The sequence below is a fragment of the Heterodontus francisci genome, chromosome 48 (genome assembly GCF_036365525.1).
Source record: "Heterodontus francisci isolate sHetFra1 chromosome 48, sHetFra1.hap1, whole genome shotgun sequence".
In the NCBI taxonomy this organism is placed as follows: domain Eukaryota; kingdom Metazoa; phylum Chordata; class Chondrichthyes; order Heterodontiformes; family Heterodontidae; genus Heterodontus; species Heterodontus francisci.
Window position 1 is genome coordinate 11,001,318 of NC_090418.1, and position 24,611 is coordinate 11,025,928.

At 45.8% G+C, this 24,611-nt stretch overlaps 2 protein-coding genes across 2 annotated transcripts; one reads left to right on the forward strand and one right to left on the reverse strand.

Moving 5' to 3' along the window:
- Nucleotides 1-219: 219 nt before the first annotated feature.
- Nucleotides 220-3,132, forward strand: LOC137357457 (zona pellucida sperm-binding protein 3-like). Its single transcript, XM_068023802.1, has 9 exons — nucleotides 220-621; nucleotides 1,566-1,681; nucleotides 1,770-1,873; nucleotides 1,965-2,142; nucleotides 2,231-2,357; nucleotides 2,436-2,524; nucleotides 2,605-2,722; nucleotides 2,818-2,932; nucleotides 3,011-3,132. Exons 1-9 carry the CDS (start codon nucleotides 220-222, stop codon nucleotides 3,130-3,132), a joined length of 1,371 nt encoding a protein of 456 aa, XP_067879903.1.
- An 8,916-nt stretch (nucleotides 3,133-12,048) lies between these two features.
- On the reverse strand, nucleotides 12,049-23,164 carry LOC137357458 (histidine N-acetyltransferase-like). The gene is made up of 5 exons (XM_068023803.1): nucleotides 23,000-23,164; nucleotides 19,695-19,856; nucleotides 18,118-18,222; nucleotides 13,660-13,872; nucleotides 12,049-12,618 (listed from the first exon to the last, which is right to left on the reverse strand). The coding sequence occupies exons 1-5, from the start codon at nucleotides 23,162-23,164 to the stop codon at nucleotides 12,049-12,051; spliced, it is 1,215 nt and encodes a 404-aa protein (XP_067879904.1).
- Nucleotides 23,165-24,611: the final 1,447 nt, after the last annotated feature.

Genomic DNA, 24,611 nt, shown 5'->3' on the forward strand with positions numbered 1-24,611 from the left:
CATGGGGAAACTCAGAGTCACTCCTATTGGTCTAAATAAAATAGGCCCGCCTGGCAATGAATCCATGGGTTCTGCCATTGGGTGTAAATTGTGGAGATTGGGGCTGGTTAATTGGCTCAATGTTGCTGCTTCTGGGATCATTGGTGTCAGGTGACTGCAGGTTGTGTGTATAAAAGGAGCTGGTTGGTGGGTGAAGCAATGGTTGAGTTGTTTGGTATCATGGGGGATTTTGTAATGAGGGGTTTGTTCCCAGTGCTGGTGTTAGTTGGAATTGTCTGTTGCTCTGATACTTGGCAACAGTTTCGAGACCAGAGGTTTCCATGGAGAAGAGTGAAAGCCACCCCTGTGCCTCAGAGAGTCCCTCCAACTGGGTCTCCCTTTGGTTCCCGTTTCCATGTGTCTGAGGGTCGAAGTGTGTCTCCACTGCAGACTGTGACGGTGCAGTGTGGAGAGCAGAACCTGCTGGTCAGGGTCCAGATGGATTTATTTGGAACCAGGCACCTGATTAAAGCTGCTGACCTGACCCTGGGGACAGCAGGTTGTCGGCCGACCAGGATCTACTCTCAGAACCACACTGTCCTCTTTGACTATGGGCTCCATGAGTGTGGCAGCAGATTACAGGTAATGAGTCCTTGACTCTTGCTCTAAGCTGGGTGTGTAGATTGTTGCTAACTCTTCATTCCAATACATTGTGAAATGTCATTGAGTTGTCTGTCTCCTGCATTATCAAACTTCAATCTTGTTAGTTGTGTATTGTACTTTTGTTTTATCCAGTCTCTCCTTCTTTCCCACCTTTTATTATCAGCCCAATTGGTTTTGAACCTTCTCTTTGGTCTCTTCAAGCTTTCCTGTTTTTCTTATCCTCATTAATGAGTCTTTTCAGTTCTACTGCCCCTCATTAAACTGAACTTGAATCTTCAGTTTCAGTCCAGTTTTATTTAATCTGGTTGACTCTTCAATGAACGGAATGAAAAATTAGATTTGATGCCACATTTCCTGCTTTCCCTGTAACTGGATTATGTGCAGCCCTGCTTCAAGACTGGTTTATTTCTGAGCTCTAAATTGCTGTAACTTGTGGCTGTTAAGGGAATGGCCCAAAAGGACAGCTTCACTTTTATTTTGTTTAGTTCTTGTGCTCACAGTCTCTCCTTTTTACTTGTGTTAATTCTCCAGAGCAACATGCTGTACAGCCCCTCTAGCTGCTTTTAAGATTGTGCTTAAACTTCTCCTCAAATTCCATGTCCTCATCTCATTCTGATTCACTTTATGCCCAAAAAGATATCCATCCATCTTGAATATCATCCATGAGGATTTCTGTCTCGGGTAGAGAATTCCAAAGATTTATGGTTTTTTGAATGAAGCTTTTTTTAATCATGTCAACTGCAAGTGACCCTGTATCTGAGTCTACACTTCCTAATTTTACTAGTCAGTTGGGGAACTGACTCAGCACTACCCTGTCAAGCCCACTAAGAACTGTTTTGTTAGGATCACTTCATTCTTAACTCCTGTACAGAGTATTTTCCTTTTTTGGTCTGATCTCCCTGCTTCAATATGATGTCTTTCAGATGGCTGGAGATTTCCTGGTCTACACCACCCACCTGAACCACACCCCCCAGTATCATGGATCTGTCATTGTGAGAACCAATGGAGCTGTCGTTCCCATCGAGTGTCATTATTTTAGGTAATAGATGAGTGATTTTTATTAATGAATTTTCAGTCCAATGCAAGTTCTCTGAAGTTGTCCTAAAATGACTCTCCTGTCCTTCCAGGAAGGGCAATGTGAGCAGTAACCCCATCAAGCCCACCTGGATCCCATTCAGCTCCACCAAGTCTGGAGAAGGGCATCTGTCATTCTCACTGCGCCTAATGAATGGTATGTGATGGGTGGATGGGGAGTGATTTCCTGTACTCACCCACTGGGAGTTGTACCCACTGTCTCCAACCCTTGTCCTCTTGTACTTCAGATGACTGGCTTACAGAGCGCACCTCGACTGTCTACTACCTGGGTGACCTCATTCACATTGAGGCCTCTGTTTTAACGACCAACCACATGCCCCTGAAGCTCTACATTGACCACTGTGTAGCTACATTGAGCCCAGACAAGGATTCCACCCCGAGATACAGCATCATTGACTATAATGGGTAAGGAGCTCTCTGCTTTCTCCAGTTGGTCCCATCTCAATGGCTTCACTTGATTCAATTCATGTCCCTTTTTTGAATCTTTCTCCAGTTGCCTCCTGGACAGCAAAGCTGAGGACTCCTTTTCAACCTTCGTGTTGCCAAGAGACGAGCGTGAGCTGGACAAGCTCCAGTTTGACCTGGATGCTTTCCTCTTCTTTGGAGATGACCTTTCCTTGGTAAGAGGAATCTGATCATTGGGCCCTCCATGTTTGGAGGGAGTCACTAAATAACTTGTGTTGAAATTTATCCCTCAGATTTTCATCACCTGTCACCTGAAAGTTGCTGCAGTGGATCGGAGAGATTCCATGAACAAAGCTTGTACTTTCCAGAAGATGCAGAATGTGTAAGTTCCCTTTTCTCTCCTGAGGGATGTTGTATGGAAAGGTGATGGACAACCTGGTTGAGCAACTTTCTCTTGTTTAGCTGGACCCCATTGGAGCAATCCAACAATGACATTTGTGCCTGTTGCCATGTGGGTAACTGTGGTGCCACAAGGGAGTTCCGATTTCCTTCCAGAGGAAGGAGGGATCTTGTACCTGAAGCTGGTAGGACATTGATCCTCTAGATGTGGGAGATCTCCCTTTACCCCCTCTAACTGGCATGTTTGATATTGCAGAGAGTGAAGCTGGATTGAAGTGGGAGGGTGAGGCCTCACTTGGACCCCTGGTCATTCTGGATACTGAGGTGACTGACCTGGCAACGGAGTCCTTGAATGAGGTTGAGCGAAGGCTGCAGGCGAGGTCTCCAGGTGGTGAGTTGGCTGACTGCTAGTTTCCATTTTCCCCTCAGTGTTTCCTTCACTAACCATTGGTATCTCATTGCTTTGTAGGTGTGGAGTCTGAGGTGGTCCTGATTGTGGCCCTGACTGTGACAGCTGTCTGTCTGATCTCTGCTTCATTGATTGCTTTGTTCCTGTACAGAAAACGCAAGCAAACTCCAGTTCTCCAATGATCAATAAAGCAATGATACTTGTATCTTTTTCTATTTATTTCGTGTCAGCCCAATGAACAACAGCCCAGTTTAGTGATACTAGAGCATTCTCCTAATTGTGAAATAGACCAATTTCTCCCGAACCTATTTCGGGTTTGGACTTGTCAAGTTGCAGCCTGACCTATAAGAAGGATTAGTGAAATGAATCCGATCTGAGCTGATTTATCTATTCAGCTGCATCTCAGTCCCATGTTGCTGAGATTTATCCACCAGTTAGAGGAGCTGTCTGGTTGGCCAATAAAGGTGAACATTCTGAGGTCCATGGATGTATCCTCTCCACCTGAGTTCATGTCAATGTCCCATATCCCTGTGGTTTTCTACAACCTAAGGGCATTGCTGTGCAGAGTTGAGGCTGGTTGTTAGTTTCCTTTTGGCTTTCATTGACAGCTTAGGTTTTTTTTTTCATATGGGCATTCAACTGACTGTCACTTGTGGGAAGCTACAAGCATTGGGGAGGATGAGCAGTTTAGCTATGAGTTGCTTGGTCAAGTTCTCTAACTGTCGAAGACTAATTGGATTTTGAAGTTACTACCAAGTGAGTTGTTTGGCATGTTGTCTGTGGACCTCAAAAAGGTTCCCTGTAAGACTGAGGCAGCCTTTTCCACTTGGATGTGGTTTTTGGAGATACTAAGTGTTTATATTGACTGGGATGTGACCAGTGGTGATCCCTCGGGTTCTACAGTCTGTACTGGCTACTGTTACATGAAGGAATCTTGATGTGTTATATCCAAGTTTGCAGGTGATCTCCTGTGCCAATGAGAGCAGGAAGTTCCAAAAGGGGCACTGAGTGGATGGGCAGAGTGACAACTGCAGCTGACTGAAATTCTTCACTCAAGTCTGAAGATTAAAAATTTAAGTCAAATTCTCACCAATGAGATTTGAAGGTCCAAGTCCTTTATTTTAATAAACTATAGCAAACATTTTGCTGAACTATAGGCTTGTCACAAAGTGGAATGGCTGATGGTTCAGTTGCTGTGTACTTTGTCCAAACTCCAATGTTTTGGAGTACTAAAAATTTTGGGCACTACATCTGGGAAGGATACTGCTGGATTTGGTTGGGTTGTAGCACAGGTTGACCAGGGTTAAGTTGAGGGCTAGTTGCACAAACCTGTGAAGATGATTGGAAGAATGACCTAATCAAGGGCCTGTTAAATGTTAGGGTTTGATAGGATAGATAGACATTATGGGGAGGTGGTGGCCTAGTGGCATATCACTGGATTAGTAACCTGGAGACCCAGGGTATTTCTCTGGGGACATGGCTTCAAATCCCACCACAGCAGAAGGTGGAATTTGAATTCAATTAATAAATCTGGAATTAAAAAGCTAGTCTAATGATGGCCATGAAACCATTGTCTGTTTAAAAACCCATCTGGTTCACTAATTCCCTTTCTTTTTTTAGGGAAGGAAATCTGCTGTCCTTACCTGGTCTGGCCTGCATGTGACTCCAGATCCACAGCAATGTGGTTAACTCTAACACTCAGTGCAAGGGCGATTGGGGATGGGTAATAAATGCTGGCCTGGCCTATGACACCCACATCCCGTGAAAGAATTAAAAAAAAAAAAACTTAATGTGGGGTGTTAAAGGGAGCTAAACTTAATAGATTATTCAGGAGTTATCTCTTACTCAGCCATTGTGTTGTGACGTGTGTTTGTCAGGTTGTCTCTGACTATTTGAGCGGCACCATCTTTAGTCCTGGCATCCAGAAGTCGCAGTCCATGACGTTTTAGAGGCATTTGCGCATGTGCCACAGCACTGCCACCTAGTGGTAGTTTTTGGAGGGCCAGCAGCTCACCAGCCACAGTGGTGACACTGGGATGAGTGGTCACTGCTGGGACTGCACCCGGCCAGGAGCAACAAGATGGAACAGGTCCCAGAACCCAGGGAAGTGGGGTCAGGCTGACCGGGGCCAGTCAGGCAGGGTGGTAAGGGGGTTGTTGGCAAGGGCAGAGTGGAGGGTGTTTCAGTGGGGGCAGCCCTCCACCGGGTGTCCCCTCCATGGGCCACAGGGTGCCCGATCAGGAGGGCTTCCCCATAACCCAAGCCCACATGGAGGACGACAGCTTTTACTGGGTAGACTTCCCACGTGCTGGAGGGACTCCAACCCATCGGCCATTGGGGCTCAGGGCAGGAATGCCATCCTCCACCATCCCCCACCCCCGGTTGAACCAGATGGAGTCGGGAACGGCGACAGGCATTCCCCGTCCCGCTTTCCCTTCCGATTCCACGACCTCCTACGAACCTATGAATTAGGAGCAGAAGCAGGCCATTCAGCCCCTCGAGCCTGCTCCGCCATCAATAAGATCATGGATGATCTGTTTGTGTCTGAATTCCACACTGCTTGGAAACATGTGTTTTGTGTTGCAGGTCTGACTGACTGGGGGCCAGGAGAGCAAGTCATCGGCGTAAAGAAGTTCACAGATGAGTTTTTCCTGTACCTTTGTGTGAGTCTGAAGACGCCTGAGGTTGGAAAGGTCTCCATCAGTCCGGCAGTGAACGTAAACTCCATCCTCAAGGTCTTCCGTTGCCTGCTGCACCATCATGCTGTGCAGGAAACGCGAGCAAACTCTGATCATTGTCAAATGATCAATAAAGCAATGATACTTGTATCTGGTAGCTCATTTGTCACTGGATCCTCTTAATTGACTCATTTAATGTATCTAATCACTGGTATCAGCCTGGAACGAGACTTGAGGTGGTGAGGTAGAACTGGATGTTATCAACATATATGTGGAAACTGACTGTCTTTAGATCACCAAGGGGCAGCATGCCAATAAATAAGAGGGAGCTGATCGAACCTTGTGCCACACTGGAAAGTGTTTCTGGAGTAGCACGAGTAGATGTTCCTATGGCTCGGACTGGATTGCTAAGAATAGAAGCAGGTGACTTTAAAGCAGCTGCCCAATGAGGGAGAGGAATTGGAGAAGCAGGTTGTGGTTGCTCCTGGCAGACTGCAGCTAGGTCAGGAATGACGGAGGGATAGTTTATCACGGTTGCAACATTCCATTATGTTTTTGATGAGCCATTCTGGTGTTGCGATTGCCGTACTGCTAATTGGAGTGATGACAAACATGGGGGTCCCATTTGTCTGGAACTCAATATGGGAGGTGTCATGTTCAAGGATGTTGGTGATGGAGAGAGAGGTAGATTACAAGGACAGAGGGGTCAGCTTGCTTGAGAAGGGGGGGGTAATGATGGCAGATGTGAAGGGGAGTGGAACAAATGAGAAGCAAGTATCAGCTAATTTAGGGGCCGAGAAGGGAAATTGGGTGGTTTGCAGTTTAGTGGGAATAGGGTTGAGAAGATGAGGTGGGGTGTCAGACAAGATGAGCTTGGAGTGGCACTGAGGGAAGATAGAGGAAGATACATTTTAGGGCAGGGTGTCAGGTGATCCTTTAGCCCAGCAGGCCAAACATGTTGCTAGGAAGTAGCAGAAGCAGCTGAATGGTCTTTGTAGTTAGATGTGAGCGTGGGGTTAGAGAGTAAATCTCCCTCGACTCTGTCCCATCTAACACTCCCAGGACAAGTTAGAGTGTAGATGGCATGTAACCTCTGCAGCATGAGGGAAACCCTGGTCCATACGTACATCCTAGCTGCATCTACCCTGTCTATCCCTTTGAAACTTACAAAATACTTAATGAGATCACCTCTCATTCTTTGAAATGCGAGAGAATACAGGCTCAGTTTCCCCAATCTCTCTTCATAGGACAGTCCCATCATGCCAGGAAAAAGTGTGGGGAATTTCTGTTACACTCCCTCGATGGTAATAATATCCAGGTGCTGTCTAACCAAGGTTCTATACAATTCCCACGTTCTATTCCATCTGCCACATTCTTGCCCACTCACTAAGTCTGTCCAAATCCCTTTGAAGCCGCTTTGCATCTTCCTCACAACACACATTCCCACCTAGTTTTGTGTCATCCGCGAACTTGGAAATATTACATTTGGTCCCCACATCCAAATCATTGATATATATTGTGAACAGCTGAGGCCCAAGCACTGATCCCTGCGGCACCCCACTAGTCACAGCCTGCCAACGTGAGAATGCCCCATTTATTCCTACTTTCTGTTTTCTGCCTGTTAACCAATCCTTAATCCAAGCCAGTATATTACCTCCTATCCCATGTGCTTTAATTTTACTAACCAACCTCCTGTGGGGGACTTTATCAAAAGCCTTCTGATTATCCTCGTATACTACGTCCACCGACTCCCCTTTATCAATTCTGTTAGTAACATCCTCAAAAAAACTCCAAGAGGTTTGTCAAACATGATTTCCCATTCATAACTCCATGTTGAGTATGCCCAATCAGATCATTATTTCCCGGTGTCCCTTTATCACATCCTTTCGAAAAGATTATAGCATTTCCCCAACAGGTCTGTAATTCCCTGTTTCTCTCTCCCTTCCTTCTTATTTGCTACCTTCCAATCTGCAGGAACCAATCCAGAATCTATAGAATTTTGAAAGGTGATCACCAATGCATTCACTATCTGAATAGCTACCTCTTTCAACACTCTGGAATGTAGAATATCAGGTCCTGAGGACTTATCAACCTTCAGCCCCTTAATTTCTCCAATACAACCTGCTTACTAATACTAATTTCCTTCAATTCCTCATTCTCCCTAATCCCTTGGATCTCTAATTCCGGGAGATTTCTTGTATCTTCCTCAGTGAAGACAGACACAAAGTAATCATTTAGCTTCTCTGCCATTTCTCTATTCCCCATTATAAATTCTCCTGACTCTGTCTGTAATGCCTATGTACTGTCATGTGTATTCATGTATTTTCCCAATCCACCTCAGCCACTTAGGCCCTTATTCTTCAAAATTCCCTTTGTTCAAATTTAACACCCTGGCTTCAGATTGAACTACCTCACTTTCAAACATAATGTAATATTATGGTCACTCATCCCTAAAGGTTCTTTTACAACAAGATTATTAATTAGCCCTTTCTCATCACATATACTAGATGTAAAATAGCCTGTTCCCTAGTCGGTTCCACAACATACTGCACCAGAATACCATCCCTAGCACACTCCAGACACTCGACCTCCACAGCATTAATGCTCATTAGGTTTACCCATTCTATAGTTATTTTCTTTGCATTTCAAAAGAAGTCAAATGCAGACACAACATCAATCAATACCTGCCTGTGTCACACAGCTTCATGCAGCTTTTATGAAAACTTAGAAACTTCAAGCACACCGTGGACCAATTCTGTAGCACAATCCACTTACACACACACACACACACACACTCTCTCCCCGACTTTTTCTTCTGGTCACACATTCCAGAAGCATCAAGGTAATTAAACAATCAGAATCAACACAAATTGTCGACTCTGTGAAATAGCTCAGAAATTCCAAAATGCCAATTTGTGATGGAATACAGGGATAATAGGCTGGAGTAGATATATTTTCGGCATACTTAATATATTATACCTCTTAGAATTAAAGATTGAGTGAATGGTTAGGGTTTCAAGACTCACTGACATTCCCCTTTAAGAAGGTAGACTTAGAAATTTCGAGGTCCCTGTTGCAAACTTTTAAGTTGGAGAATCCATTTCAGTGCCTCTGTTGCGAGGGACTTGGTAGATAAACTTGCACATTGAAATATCCTGCGTCATATCAGTAACAGGTAACCATAAATTTAACTAATTGATGGTGTTGGTAAATGTCGACAGATTGACCCACAAGGGAAGTTCAAACTACAATAAAAAAGGCAATCAAGAGTACTCACAGGAACAAGAGGTCAGGTAAACACAATTATAAACATTTTGACCAGATAAATGCTCACAACTTCAAGAGCAAGAGAACTCCAGTAAAACATTAAGTGGAGATGGTAAAGATATGGATTTTAAAAAACAAGGAAAACACACACAGGAAGGTAACGCCTATATGCTAAAAGTCAGATGACACTTCAGAAACAGTAAAAACATGAGAAGTTTGAAGCAAAGATTAGAAATGTTGAATCCTCAAAAATGCTTCTCAACTACGGGGAATTTAAGGTAAAATGTTTACTTTAAATTTTGATGGAAATTTGGGATATTCTAAGATATTTTGCTGTAACATTAGCAAGGTTAAACTTTTGGATTCTATGTTAGAAATAAGATTGTGTTACATCTTTTAGTAATATTTAATATTGTAATATACTTATCCACTTAGACGTGTATTGCATGTTAACATTTATATATTTATTAAATAATTTAATAAATTGCCACATGTAACATTCTGTATACAACTGCAAAGAACCCCCTCTCTGTGTCTCTTTAAGTGGAGAGATACGTATTGAAGAGAGTTCCCAGACCCTGACAATATCTGGGATATTTATGACTTAGCCATAATTATTAAAAGTAGGCTATCCGAAAGATGGTAATATTCTCTGTTGGTTTTCTTTTCTTGAGGGAAACCTAGTACAATTCTTTGGACCCAAATAAGTGTCTGAGAATTTGTCTGGTTTGAACTTGATTAAAGGAGATTCATAGGGATGTACTCCTGATTTGGTTTGGTCCCTATAAGAGGTTAAAGTCATAAATCACTTCAAATTATTGATTTGATAATCTCATGTTCCAGAATTAGAGACTCTCATGCAATTCACAACAACCAGAATTTCACCGTGGCCGCAATAAAAGACCGGTTTTCACAACTTAATATGTTAATCAAACTGAACGTGTGCTCCTCGTGTCTCAGGAGCTGAAGAGGCATCTGACTGCTGCTCCTCCGTACATAATGTCTTCAGGCACATGGGAGACGGTGGTGGAAGTGGAAATGTCATTGAACTAGTACTCCAGAGGCCCAGGCTAATGACCTAGGGACATGGATTCAAATGCCACCATGGCAGCTGGTGGAAATTAAATATTCAATTAAACAATAAAAAAATCAATTAATTCACAAAAATCTGGAATCAAAAGGTAGTCTCAGTAACGGTGCCATGAAACTATCATCGATTGTTGTAAAAGCCCATCTGGTTCATGAATGCCCTTGAGGGAAGGAAATCTGCCATCCTGACCTGGTCTGACCTACATGTGACTCCAGACACACAGCAATGTGCTTGACTCTGAACTGCCCTCTGAAATGGCCTGGCAAGCCACTCAGTTCAAGGGCAATTAGGGATGGGCAATAAATGCTGGCCTTGTCAGTGATGCCCACATCCCAAGAAAGAATGAAAAGACTTGAACCATGCGGATTTGGGACTCCAAAGTTAGAGATGATAAAGTGGGATGTGGAAAGGAGCAGTGACCGCACTCCGTGTCCCAAAGCCCCCTTGTCAACTTTTGGAGCTATAGTTTCTGCTCTCATGGACTTACAATCTCACCTCACTTTATTCCAGATGAGAATTGAGGATGAAACACAATTCCCACAACATTGAGAAATAATAAAAAGGAGAAGAGAGTTTCAATCTGGCAGTGGTGATTAGGGATAGGTATTCCCACAGTGCTGTTGGGAAGGGAGTTCCAGGATTTTGACCCAGCGACAGTGAAGGAACGGCGATATAGTTCCAAGTCAAGATGGTGTGTGGCCTGAAGGGGAACTTGCAGGTGCTGGTGTTCCCATGCATTTTCTGCCCTTGACCTTCTAGGTGGTAGAGGTCACAGGTTTGGAAGGTGCTGTCGAAGGAGCCTGGGCGCATTGCTGCAGTGCGTCTTGTAGATGGTACACACTGCTGCCACTGTGCGACGGTGGTGGAGGGAGTGAATGTGTATGGATGGGGTGCCAATCAAGCGGGCTGCTTTGTCCTGGATGGTGTCGAGCTCCTTGAGTGTTATTGGAGCTGCACCCATCCAGGCAAGTGGAGAGTATTCCATCACACTCCTGACATGTGCCTTGTAGATGGTGGACAGGCTTTGGGGAGTCAGGTGGTGAGTTACTCACCTCAGGATTCCCAGCCTCTGACCTGCTCTGGTAGCTACGGTATTTATATGGTTACTTTAGTTCAGTTTCTGGTCAATGATAACCCCCAGGATGTCGATAGCAGGGAATTTAGTGATTATAATTCCATTGAATGTCAAGGGGTGATGGTTAGATTCTCTCTTGTTGGAAATGGTCATTGCCTGGTACTTGTATGGCACGAATGTTACTTGCCACTTATCAGCCCAAGCCTGGATGTTGTCTACACAGGCATTTCTACACGGATTGCTTCAGTATCTGAGGAGTCGCAAATGGTGCTGAACATTGTGCAATCATCAGCGAACATCCCTACTTCTGACCTTATGACTGAAGGAAGGTCATTGATGAAGCAGCTGAAGATGGTTGGGCCGAGGACACTACCCTGAGGAACTCATGCAATGATGTCCTGGGACTGAGATGATTGACCTCCAACAGACACAACCATCTTCCTTTTCACTAGGTATGACTCCATCCAGTGGAGAGTTTTACCCCTGATTTCCATTGACTCCAGTCTTGCTAGGGCTCCTTCATGCCATACTCGGTCAAATGCTGCCTTGATGATACCTCACCTCGAGAGTTCAGCTCTTTTGTCCATGTTTGAATCATGGCTGTAATGAGGTAAGAAGCTGAGTGGCCCTGGCAGAACCCAAACTGAGCATCAGTGAGCAGATTATTGCTAAGCAAGTGCCGCTTGATAGCACTGTTAACGACACCTTCCCTCACTTTACTGATGATCGAGAGTAGACTGATGGGGCGGTAATTGGCCGGGTTGGACTTGTCCTGCTTTTTGTGTACAGGACATACCTGGGCAATTTTACACATTGCCGGGTAGATGCCAGTGTTGTAGCTGTAATGGGGCATGGCTTATTTTGGGGCACAGGTCTACAGTACAATTGCAGGAATATGACCATGATTGTGCAGACAATGAAACCGTTGCCTAGATTGCAACATATTGGGGAAGGAGGGACAGTCAGTCGGAGTCTATGTTTGGTCTGATTAAAATCTAGTCAGAATTTGGAATATATCCCCCTCTGCTATAAACTCATCTTTCCAATATTGTTTCCCTTTCTGAAGCCCCAGTTCCTTGGTACAGAATTCCCACATCTGGGGGGACAGCGATGGATTTACAGGCAGTAGGCAGATTACATTGCCTTGTAAAGGAGGCAGGTTTTGCAGCTGAGAGAGGAAGACACTTTTCACAGCTGATAAATCTTTCCCAAACATGTCTATTCTGTAAACATAGTTTCCCATTGGATCTCTGTAGGGAGCTGTGCCCAAACTCACAGCACGTGTGTTCTCCTTTCTATCTGCTATCCAGCTGATATCCCGCTTCAGTAAAATATCCAGGTTGCTCTCCAGTGGTTTGAATACGCCTCCTCTGTGAACGATTCTCCTGCCCGGCAGCACTGTGTCAATTACGGTTCTGTTCAGGAATACCGACCTCACTTCATCTGGTTGCAGGGAGATCGGTTCCCAATATTCAGCCCCACTTTTCTTCATGTTACTGATCAGCTCACTCTTCAAAGTGGGAACATTTATTGATGGAAATCGAAGAGAAATCAAGGACTGGAAACAAAAGATATCGGGGAAAGGGTTAGTGATGAAATGTGAGATGAGGATTAAATATTAAATACATGAAATTTAATGCAAAGTGATACATTTTGGTCAGGAGCACGAGGAGAGGCAATACAAAATAAAGGGTACAATTCTAAAGGGGCTTCAGGAACAGAGGGACCAGGGGGCTATGTGTACACAAAGCATTGAAAGTGGGTAATAAGGCACATGGGATCCTGGGCTTTATAAATAGAAGCATCGAGTCGAAAGACAAGGAAGTTATGAAGGATCCTTATAAAAACATTAGTTTGGCCTCAACTGGAGTATTGTGTCCAATTCTGGACACTACATTTAGGAAGGATGTGAAGGCTTTAGAGAGGATGCAGAAAAGATTCACGAGAATGGTTCCAGGGATGAGGAACTTCAGTTACGTGGATAGATTGGAGAAGCTGGGGCTGTTCTCCTCCGAGAAGAGAAGGTTGAGAGGAGATTTGATAGAGGTGTTCAAAATGATGAGGGATCTAGACAGAGTAGATTGGGAGAAACTGTTCCTATTGGCAGAGGGGTCAAGAACGAGAGGACAATGATTTAAAGTGAATGGCAAAAGAATCAAAGGCAACATGAGGAATTATTTTATTTACACACAGCCAGTGGTTATGATCTGGAATTCAGGAGCTGAGAGGGTGATGGAGGAAATATCAGCAGGGCTACGAGGAAAGGGAGGGGAGAGTGGGACGGACTAAATTGTTCTTGCAGAGAGCCTGCACGGACATGATGGGCTGAATGGCCTCCTTCTGTGCTGTTATCATTCGATGATTCTATATTATTCACCAGTGGAATGTTTAATAGTAAAAATATTCAGAGAATCTCTCACTATCTCCTTCTTGTAAAATATGCATTTCTGACAAACCTTTTCTGTCAAACCTCATCTGAAACTATTTTCCAGTATAACAGAATTTGTTTATTACTGGGGTTTGTTAAAATATTCCAGGTGAAATCATTATGCTAATCAATGCAAATCTATGTGAGAGTTTAGCTGCATGTTAATCGCACCTGTTTGCCTCGTGGATGAAATCCCTTGAAAATGTCTTGCCCTGTGACACCGCTCTGGTTTTTCACCTCCGGGTACCTCGCTCTTACACACTGGAGAATGTGTTTGTAAATCAGCCGTCCAATTCCTTTGCCCCTTTCTGAAGGATGAACATTTAATGCTTCCATTGCAGCTGTCTGTCCATCATCCACGATGTGAGCAGAAACCAGAGCGACCTGGAAATAGAGAGGAAGACAGGGAGGATTCCCACTGGTGTCCATGTATCAGAAGCACAAGTGTATAAAGCAGAGCGACTGACCTGTTCTTTCTGCCTGATGCTATGGGTTTACATTGGTGTTTCACCTGAAACACTCCAAACTTCTAAGACTTTGCTTCAGATTTCCATCATCTGCAGATCTTTTGCCATTTGGTTTTAAAGAAAAACAAATCCAGAGTGCGGAGAGAACATTCTAGAATCCAACAGCACAGAAGGAGGCCATTCTACCCATCAGGCCTGTGCCGGCTCTCCAATTCGTCCCACTCCAGCCTCCCACGTTTTCATTCAATTTTCTCAATGTTTGGGGCCTTGGATAGTGAGGAGAGAGGGGGTAAATGGGCAGGTATTACACCTCCTGCGATTGCAGGGGAAGGTGACGTGGGACGGGGACGAGGTGGTGGGGGGTAATGGAGGAGTGGACCAGGGTGTCACGGAGGGAACGATCCCTTCGGAATGCTGACAGGGGAAGGGAGGGGAAGATACATTTGGTAGTGGCATCACACTGGATGTGGCAGAAGTGGCGGAGGATGATCCTTTGATCTGGAGGCTGGTGGAGTGGAAAGTCTGGACAAGGGGAACCCTGTCGCGGTTCTGGGAGGGAGGGAAGGGGTGAGGGTAGAGGTACAGGAAATGGGCCGGACACAGTTGAGGGCCCTGTCAACCACAGTGAGGGGGAATCCTCAGTTGAGGGAAAAGGAAGACATATCAGAAGCACTGTCGTGGAAGGTAGCATCATCAGAGCAGATGCGTCTGAGACGGAGAAACTGGGAGAATGGAATGGAGTCCTTACAGGAGGCAGGATGTGAAGTGTAGTCGAGGTAGCTGTGGGAGTCAGTGGGCTTATAATGAATATTATAAGCTCTCGTGCTCACATCTCTGTCCTGGGATTCCAGTGAACATCAACGCAAGCTCGACGAACAGCATCTCATTTACCGATTAGACACTGCAGCCTGCCGGACTGAACATTGAATTCAATAATTTCAGAGCATGATGGGTCCCACCCCCTTCTTATGTCTATGGAGGAGTTGAGGAAAATAGCTGAGCAGTGTGGGATCACTGTACGTGGCAAGGCTCGGAAGTCTGAACTCCTAAGGCTAGTGGCCAACCATTTTCCCCTTGAATCTGAAGAAGCAGAAGCAGTGTTAGAAGCAGACCCAGACAGGGTACTGCTAGAAAAGATACAATTGGATCAAAGGAAACTTGAATTAGAAGACAGGGAAAGACAGATAGAGAGAGAGAGACAGGAGAGGGAGAAAGAGAGAGCCTTCCAGAAGGAAAGGGAAGAAATAGGGAGAGAAGAGAGAGAGAAAGAAAGGCAGCAGAAGGAAAGAGAGAAAGAGGAGAGAGAGAGAGAGACAGAGAAAGAATATGCCTGAAAGAATCCAAAGAAAGAGAGCTGAAGTGGCTTGAGTTAACTAGGGGGCGACAGAGTAACCCCAGTGAAAGCATGGTCAATATGCAGGAGCATAATTCAGAGCTGGGTACGAAATTGTTAAAACTCGCCCAACTCATTCCAAAATTCAATGAGGAAGATTGGAAACGTTTTTTGTGTCTTTTGAGAAACTGGCAAGGCAGCTAAAATGGCCAGCTGCGACCTGGTCTCTCTTAATACAAAGCAAGCTAACTGGAAAAGCCCATGAGGTTTATTCCTTGTTGCCAGATGAGAGTTCTCCTCGGAACATATGAATTAGTACCCGAAGCCTACAACCAAAAGTTTAGAGCCCTCAAAAAGCAAGTTAATCAAACTTATCTGGAGTTTGAAAGAAGTAAGCAGCTGACTTTTGACCAGTGGCTGGTTGCTCTTAAAATACAGCTCAGCTATGAGACTCTCAGAGAAGTAGTTCTGTTAGAGGAATTTCAAATATCTCTCCCACTCACAATAAAGACCCAGGTAGAAGAGCAGTGGGTTCAGGGAGCCATTCGGGACGATGAGTTTGCTTTAATTTTTAAGTCGGTTTTCCCGGGGACAACCTTTCCTAATCACCCCCACAAATCCGAAAGGGAAAAAGGGTGAGAAGGTGATATCTGCCCAGGCAGTCCTGGGAGAGAAAGGAAAGCAGGAGACACGGGCAGGTCTGGGGATTGGGGGGTCCTCCTCTAGCCAAAAAGGAAGGTGCTATGAGCAAGAGGACCTGCGTGCTTCCATTGTAATAAAGCAGGGCATTTTAAAGCTAACTGCTGGAAACTAAAGGGAAAACCAGTAGAGTTAAACAGGGCACACCCGCTCAGTGAAGACGGAATCCTGATGGAAGGCACAGAACAAGCTGTAACTGCATTACGAGTGCAACCCAGGAAGCTTACTGCGGCCAGTGCAAGAAAAGGTAATAAGGTTCCTGAAGGTTATCAGGGTTTTATGTCTGAAGGGGAAGTAACCCCATACCCCTCAAGTGGAGCAAGCAAGCCCATAGTGATTCTCAGGGATACAGGAGCCTCTAGATCCCTTTTCATGGGAAAAGGCCTGACCTTTCCCCCAGAGAGTGCAGTGAACATCACAATGGTGGTGAGTGATATTGGAGGGCAGTGTATACCTGTACCTGTACACTGGGTAAACCTGGAGTGCGACCTGGTTTCGGGACCAGTGACCATAGGGATTGTCCCTAGTTTGCCTGGGGACAGGGTTGACCTGCTCCGAGGTAATCTGGAGGGGGCAAAGGTGCTAGCGCCCCCAGTAGTGAAAGAAAGACCGCAGGAGGTCAGAGAGACAGGGCGGTGGCAGAAGACGGTCTCCTGCAGTTTCCCTGAATGTGTAGTGGGTCAGGCCATGATCAAACCAGATCCCCCAGAGGAGACTGCATTGGTGCTGCAGGCAGATGGCCAGGCTCGCCTGTCCGAGACTTTCTTTGGAAAGTTAGGAGACCGAGGGAATGAATTAAATGGATTTTCCCCAGCTGAGGCTTAGCGAGCTGAATCAGTATTGCGAGAGTTAGCACAGACTGCCCAGTCTGAAAGTGAAGCAGAGGGAGTCCCTGATTGCTACTATTTAAAGAATGAGGTAATGGTGAGGAAATTGAGTTCTCCTCACAGATCTGAGGGCAAGGAGTGGACAGTAGTCCACCAGTTAGTGGTGCTGCAGAGGTACCGGGGAGCAATATTAAGAAGGGCCCAAGAGACTACCGTGGCTGTACATGCTGGTATACGAAAGACCAAAGCCCGCATAAGACAACAGTTTGACTGGCCAGAACACCACAAAGATGTGGTGGAGTACTACAGGAGTTGTCACATGTGCCAGGTTGAGGGGAAACAGCAAGCTGCAGTGAAACCTGCACCCCTAAGTCCCGTACCAGTGTTAGGAGGACCCTCCAGCAGAGGGCTGGTGAACTGTAAGGGACCCCCGCCGAGAACAAAAGGGGACAGGCAGGCACACGGTTGGCAAAAGTGTGGAAAGAGAAGGGGAAAAAGTGACCAAGAGGGCAGGTTAAAGGAAACATTGGCACCTAGAAAAGACAATTCTAATCGGCTTTAAGATTGATGAATGAATGGAAGTGAATGAGAGAAATGCATGGTTTTTCTTTCTGTATCTTATATTTCTCTCAAACCTTTCAATGAAATGTGCCGTTTTTATTCAAATCATATTTCATTCCCCTGGGTGTGGAGGTGTCATGCAGACCCCCACCTGCCAAGAATGAGACACATATTTCACCACATGCACATTGATTTTTAAACTGTTAGTGGAGTAAAGAAAGAATTGGTTTAAGAAAAAACCACCAGACCCTTGACTGGACAGACATTTGCATAGTAACAGACTGTAATTGGAAAAGTCAAAAAGGGGCCACTCCCTGCTTCAATTTAATCCATAATGGACTTTTGATTACCAGACGTTGAAGGTGGAGAGGTTAGCATTCCATGTTAACTGCTAAGATGGCCGAATACACAAACAGACGTGGTCAGACCAGTTTGGTCACATGACTAACTGGCTTTTGGAGTTTTTTGAATTTGAACTTGCCACAGAGAATTTGAACTCAGAAAGCTGCTTGCTCCTGGATTGAAAAGACCTCGCTCCTGTTTGCTCATCTCTTTCTCACCAGCTTTGGAATCCATTGAAGACACAGGAACCCCAAGAGAGAAAAGTCTCCTACAGTGAACAAGGTTTAAGAAGAATACTGGGCCCCAATGAAAAGCAAGAATTGCCAACAAGCAAGAACTACCTATAAAAAGGACGACAGTGAGCTCGAAGCACAGGAACAAGAAATTCTTCTGATATTGCCTCAAACCTCTCCACTTTATTTTTCTTCTGCTCTTTTCTGTCTCTATTTGCATGTGCGTACGGCTTATGCATGCCAGTGTCGGGCGCGCCTTGTATCAGTAGTCGCTAACCGAATTAGAGTTTAAGTTTAGGTTTTAATAAATTTCGCTTTTCTTCTTTAAACCTAAGAAAGCCTGTTTATGCTCATTTCTTTGCCTTATAATTGGAAAGTGGTGAACAAGGATTCACCAAAGGGGGAGCTCAAAACACAGTGTGTTTAAAATTAAACCCTTGTTACAATAAGACCAGGTGACGGCTGAGATAAACCCCTCGACATCTTTCTCACCTGGTCGTAACAGGACAAAATTGAACAAAAACAGAGATTTGTGGTGAATGGCTGTTTTTCAGATTTGAGAGGGGTATACTGTGGTGTTCCCCAGGATTCAGTACAAGAACAACTGATGTTTTTGATACCATTAATGACGTAAAATTGCAGGTAGAGGGCACGGTTTTGGAATTTGCAGTGGATGTGAAACTTCTTCTAAATGGTACACACTGCTGCCACTGTGCATCGGTGCAGGAGGGAGTGAATGTTGAAGGTGGTGGATGGGGTGCCAATCAAGCGGACTGCTTTGTCCTGGATGGTGTCGAGCTTCTTGAGTGTTGTTGGAGCTGCACCCATCCAGGCAAGTGGAGAGTATTCCATCACACTCCTGACTTGTGCCTTGTAGATGGTGGACAGGCTTTGGGGAGCCAGGAGGTGAGTTACTTCCCGCAGGATTCCTAGCCTCTGACCTGCTCTTGCAGCCACGGTATTTGTATGGCTACTCCAGTTCAATTTCTGGTCAATGGTAACCCCTGGGATGTTGATAGTGGGGGAATTCAACAACCGTATTGCCATTGAATGTCAAGGGGAGATGGTTAGATTCTCTCTTGTTTGAGATGTCATTGGCTGGCACTTGTGTGGCCCGAATGTTACTTGTCACTTATCAGCCCAAACCTGGATATTGTCCAGGTCTTGCTGCATCGGGACACGGACTGCTTCATTATCTGAGGAGACACGAATGGTGCTAAACATTGTCCAATCATCAGCGAACATCTCACCTTATGATGGAGGGAAGTTCATTAATGAAGCAATGTCACACGGACACTTTCACCATTCCTCCACGACGATCACAGCAACAATCTCTGGGCTCTAACAATTAGTGAGATGATGGCTATCTAAAGAAAATGGTCCTGAGCAGAACAAGATACGATATAGGCCAATTAACGAGGAACGATGCAGCCAGATTTATATCGGCTTCCATTTTTGAGGAGACTGGATCAAAAGGTGCAGATGTTGTACCCGACTGTGACAAACTAGCAACGAATCCTTTGATCGGTTTTGATCCAATTCCTCTGTAACTGACAGACAAAGTTTTACCCTCAATATTAATGTGTTTATTACTGATATCACAGAGTGATTTCAGCTTCACTGATTTTGGTTGTAAATTATTTTAAATGGAGACAAGTGAAATTGTGATTTAAACTGGATTGATGCAAAGTGTAATCTAATAATCTATAACAGGATTATTTTCAAAATTCTAAAAGGAACTCACCACTCGACTGTTCCGTTTTGCTAAAATGACCATTCGGTTTCTCTCTTTGAGCCAGTGGTGGTAGGTGCTTGGCAAGTAATCTGTCTCGTTGACAAGGAGGGAGAGAACCTGCTCAAAATCCTCTTCTGTAGCCTGGGAAAAGTCCAGGTCTAACTCTGAGTACTTGACACATAAATAAAAGAAAAAGATTAATATCACAGCTGAATATAGCATGAGGTTTGGCTTCTGATTTACAGGCGGAATGCGATGATCCCAGGCCTCAGGGGCTGACAGTCACTCAGGCACCAAGTGCAGAGTTTCGTTTGATTCGATAGTTCATGTCTGCGTCTATAGATGGTAATTGAGTTAACAAACATGAAGAGCAACAACACGTATCAAGCAACATTGATATATGGGGAAGGGGTGATATGCCAGTGGCAGCTGAACAGATGCTTAACATTTTCCAGCCCAGGCCTGGCGATGGACGGAGAAACCAATTGTGTGCCAGTTACATTGAAGTCTGCTCCCCTTGGATTTGAGATGGGCGAAGATGTGGGTCACACCTGGAGGAACCACGGTGAGAGAGAGAAAGAGTTTGACCTGGTGCAGGGAGACAATGATGGAAATGAGAGAGTGATTGAGCAGATCGGCAGCTGCAGAAGTGTTAGAGTGAATGGATGGCCAAAGGCTAGACAATAGGGAGTTTAAAAGTGCCACTGTAAATGGAGTGTGGGAGAGTTTCATCCAGGGTGGATATCGCAATGACTGATGTTGGAATGGAGTTGGGAGATTGCAAGTGGTGAGTGATACGAGGAAGTGATCAGAAATGGTTTTGTCTGTGATGGAGATGAAGGGATTCGAGAGACTATGAGGGACGGCAAGGTCGAGGGGGTGGCCATGGAGATGGGTCATTAATTTATATGGAAGCAGAGGTTAAGGGAGGATCGGGAGGGAGTGAAATGAGAGGAGAGAGGGTACGGGCAGTTGAGATATAGTTTGAAATCACTGAGGATGAGGAGTCACCTAGTGCAGAGGCTGAGGGAGAGACGGAGTGAGGGGATCTCAGAGTGAGGTTTGGGTGGATGGCGGAGGACGTGGATTTTAAAGAAGAGGTGATAGGGGTGGAACAAAGTGAAAGAGTAAAAGGAGGAGAAGGTGCCAGAGGGGATGGGGTGGAGACCAAGGTCTGAGTTGGTGAGACCTCTGCACGGCCAGCATAATGAAAGGAGCTTGACATAACTTACCCCTCTGGTACAGCACATCCTCACTCCCGGCCGATCCATCAGTCGTGTACCTGGTGTTCTCCGGTAAGTGTGGATCCCAAAACCTGTCAGTGCCCTGGATACAGGAGGGCTGGATGTGAGATGTGTGGAAGGGCAGAGCATGGAGGCAAATAAAATGAACTTTCAATGTAGTAATCTGAAACTGCAACATCAGTTTCTCCATGGAAACCGACACCCAGGTCCATCTCACCACCACCTCTCTCGGCCCCTGTACTGTCTCTAAATTGTCAGACTGCTTGTTCAACATCTAACACTGGATGACTAGAAATTTGCTCCAACTAAATATTGGGAAGACCGAAGCCATTGAGCTGAATTTAATGCCGGAGGCGGTGGCCATGACAGTGGGCCGGAAAGCTGGGGGCAACCCCACCGTAAATGATTCCTGGAGCCCCGACACGGCTCTATTCCCATCAGGCAATTAACTGCCTGGCATTGGCCACCCGTTCCTTTCAGAGCAGAGATCCTGCATCCAGGAGCTGCCAGCCAATTGGAGGGCCGCCACCTCACCAGTCGCAGTGGTGACACTGGGAGGAGTGATCACTGCTGGGACTGCACCCGGCCAGGACCAACAAGATGGAACAGGTCCCGGAACCCAGGGAAGTGGGGTCAGGCTGACCGGGGCCAGTCAGGCTGGGTTGTAAGGGGCTTGTTGGTGAGGGCAGAGTGGAGGGTGTTTCAGTGGGGGCAGCTCTCTCCACCGGCTGTCCCCTCCATGGGCCACAGGGTGCTCGATCAGGAGGGCTCCCCACAACCCGAGCCCACATGGAGGACGACAGCTTTTACTGGGTAGACTTCCCACGTGCTGGAGGGACCCCCAACCCATCGGCCATTGGGGCTCAGGGCGTGAATGCCGTCCTCCACCATCCCCCCCCCGATTGAACTAGATGGAGTCGGGAACGGCGACAGGCATTCCACGTCCCACATTCCCTTCCGATTCTACGGCCTCCTACGAACCTACGAATTAGGAGCAGAAGCAGGCCATTCGGCCCCTCGAGCCTGCTCCGCCATCAATAAGATCATGGATGATCTGTTTGTGTCTCGAATTCCACACTCCCATCTAACCAGATTATCTTTGATTCCCTTACCTAACAATATTCAATGACCCCGCCTCCACCATCTCCTGAGGCAGGGAGTTCCACAGTCGCACAACCCTCTGAGAGAAAAAAATTTTCCTCCTCTCTGTTCTAAAAGGGTGACCCCTAATTTGAAAACAGTGCCCCCTAGCTCTGGACTCACCCACAAGAGGAAACATCCTTTCCACATCCACCTTGTCAAGACCGTTCAGGATCTTATATACTTCAATCAAGTCTCCCCTCACTCTTCCAAACTCCAGTGAAAACAAGCCCAGTCTGTCCAACCTTTCCTCAGAAGACAACCCACTCATTGCAGGTATCAATCTAGTAAACCTCCTCTGAACCCCCTGCAACACAGTTACATCATAATAAAGGATAGCATTCCATTAGCCTTCTTTATGACTTGCTCTGCCTGTGTGAGTCTTGTGACTGAGGATAATCAAGGTTTAGTTGTATCTAAAGTCTAGTGTTACTTTTAAGTGGAAAATTAACTTAACAGTTGCTGTTTGGGTTGGAGAAGGTGAGTTTTAGACTAGCTTTAAACAGAGTTCACTCAGGCTCTGCTTGCAGCTGCACCTTGTTCATTAGATAATTGGCTGAAACCAGTTTTCAGGGACTCGAGTCAGACAGTATAAAAGTGGGCCATCTTACAGTACTGACTTTGCACTGGAGTGCTGACTTGGGTTGCATTAGAGTGCTGAAGTGTGAGTTTTGTGACTGAGGGAGTTCGGTGAGGAGGGAGTGAGGAGCTCCTTTCATTTCCTACCTGTCCTCAAAGGGTGTGAGGGGAGCCGAGAGATTCCACATAGCACAGCTGACTGGTGAGTAAGTCCTGGTGGGTATTTTTCAACCTGGATTGAATTGTAAGTCATTGTTTTAGCAAGACTTAGTTGAATGATTTTTTTTTACTATGATGGTCTTCTAAAGTTTTAAATTGAAAGGGTTTAGTCAAGGCAGGAGAGCTTAAAACCGTGGGTTGCTCCTCTTGCTGCATGTGGGAATCCGGGAACATTTCCAGTCCCCGGGACCAGCATGTGTGCAGCAAGTGTGTCCAGCTGCAGGTCCTGGAAGCTCGGATTTCAGAGCTGGAACGGCGGCTGGAAACACTGTGGAGCATCCGCGAGTCTGAGAGCATTGTGGATAGCACGTATAGAGAGGTGGTCACACCGCAGCTGAAGGGACTTGAGGAAGGAAGGGAATGGGTGACCACCAGGCAGTCCAAGAGAATCAGGCAGTGAGTTCAGGAGTCCCCTGGGGTCCCGCTTGCAAATCGGTATTCCATTTTGGAGGCTGATGAGGCTGGTTCCTCCAGGGAACGCGGACCGAGCCAAGCTTCTGGCACCACAAGCAGCCTGTCTGCACAGGAAAGGGGAAAGAGAGGAAGAGCAATAGTAATAGGGGATTCTATAGTCAGGGGAACAGATAGGCGCTACTGTGGCCGTCAACGTGACTCCAGGATGGTGTGTTGCCTCCCTGGTGCCAGGGTCCGGGATGTCACTGAATGGCTGCAGGGCATCCTGAAGGGGGAGGGTGATAAGGCAGAGGTCATGGTACATGTTGGTACCAACGACATAGGTAGAAAGAGGGATGATGTCTTGCATCAAGAATTCAGGGAGTTAGGCAGTGGACTAAAAAGCAGAACCTCTCGGGTTGTAATCTCTGGATTACTCCCAGTGCTAGCGAGTATAGAAATAGGAGAGGCAAAATTTGGTTAGGAATAGTCAGCATGGCTTTGTCAGAAGGAGGTCATGCATCACAAATTTGATTGACTTTTTTGAGCATGTGACCAGGTGTGTAGATGAGGGTAGTGCAGTTGACGTAGTTTACATGGATTTCAGCAAAGCCTTTGACAAGGTCCCACACGGGAGCAAATGCACATGGGATACAAGGTAACTTGATAAGGTGGATTCAAAATTGGCTCAGCTGTAGGAGACACAGAGTGATGACAGACGGTTGTTTTAGTGACTGGAAGCCAGTGTCCAGTGGCCTACCACAGGGATCTGTGCTGGGTCCCCGACTGTTAGTCATCTATGTCGCTAATATAAATGACAATGTGGGGGGTAGGATCAGTAAGTTCGCGGATGACACAAAGATTGGACGAGTGGTTAACAGTGAGGTTGAGTGTCTTGGGTTAGAAAATGGGGAAAAAAGTAGCAGATGGAATTTAACCCTGAAAAGTGTGAGGTGATACACTTTGGAAGGAGTAATGTGACATGGAAGTATTCAATGAATGGCCTGACACTGGGAAGTTCCGAGGAACAAAGGGACCTTGGCGTGTTTGTCCATAGATCTCTGAAGGCAGAAGGGCAGGTTAATAGGGTGGTGAAAAAGGCATATGGGACACTTGCCTTTATCAATCGAGGCATAGATTACAAAAGCAGGAAGGTCATGTTGGAGTTGTACAGAACTTTGGTAAGGTCACAGCTGGAGTACTGTGTGCAATTCTGGTCGCCACATTATAGGAAGGATGTGATTGCACTGGAGGGGGTGCAGAGGCGATTCACCAGGATGTTGCCTGGGATGGAATATTTACTATGAAGAGAGGTTGGATCGGCTTGGGTTGTTTTCGCTGGAGCAGAGAA

Bases quoted from the DNA above. Each gene is read 5' to 3' on its own strand.
- LOC137357457 (XM_068023802.1), top strand. From the start codon at position 220: ATGGGGGATTTTGTAATGAGGGGTTTGTTCCCAGTGCTGGTGTTAGTT. The intron at 2,358-2,435 runs GTAAGAGGAATC...TTTATCCCTCAG, and splicing joins TTGGAGATGACCTTTCCTTG to ATTTTCATCACCTGTCACCT. The intron at 2,723-2,817 runs GCTGGTAGGACA...GCTGGATTGAAG, and splicing joins GGAGGGATCTTGTACCTGAA to TGGGAGGGTGAGGCCTCACT.
- LOC137357458 (XM_068023803.1), bottom strand. From the start codon at position 23,164: ATGCTCTCAGACTCGCGGATGCTCCACAGTGTTTCCAGCCGCCGTTCC. The intron at 18,223-19,694 runs GTGAGTTCCTTT...TAATTCGGTTAG, and splicing joins CAAAACGGAACAGTCGAGTG to CGACTACTGATACAAGGCGC. The intron at 12,619-13,659 runs GTGCGATTAACA...TTTTGTTTCCAG, and splicing joins TTCATCCACGAGGCAAACAG to TCCTTGATTTCTCTTCGATT.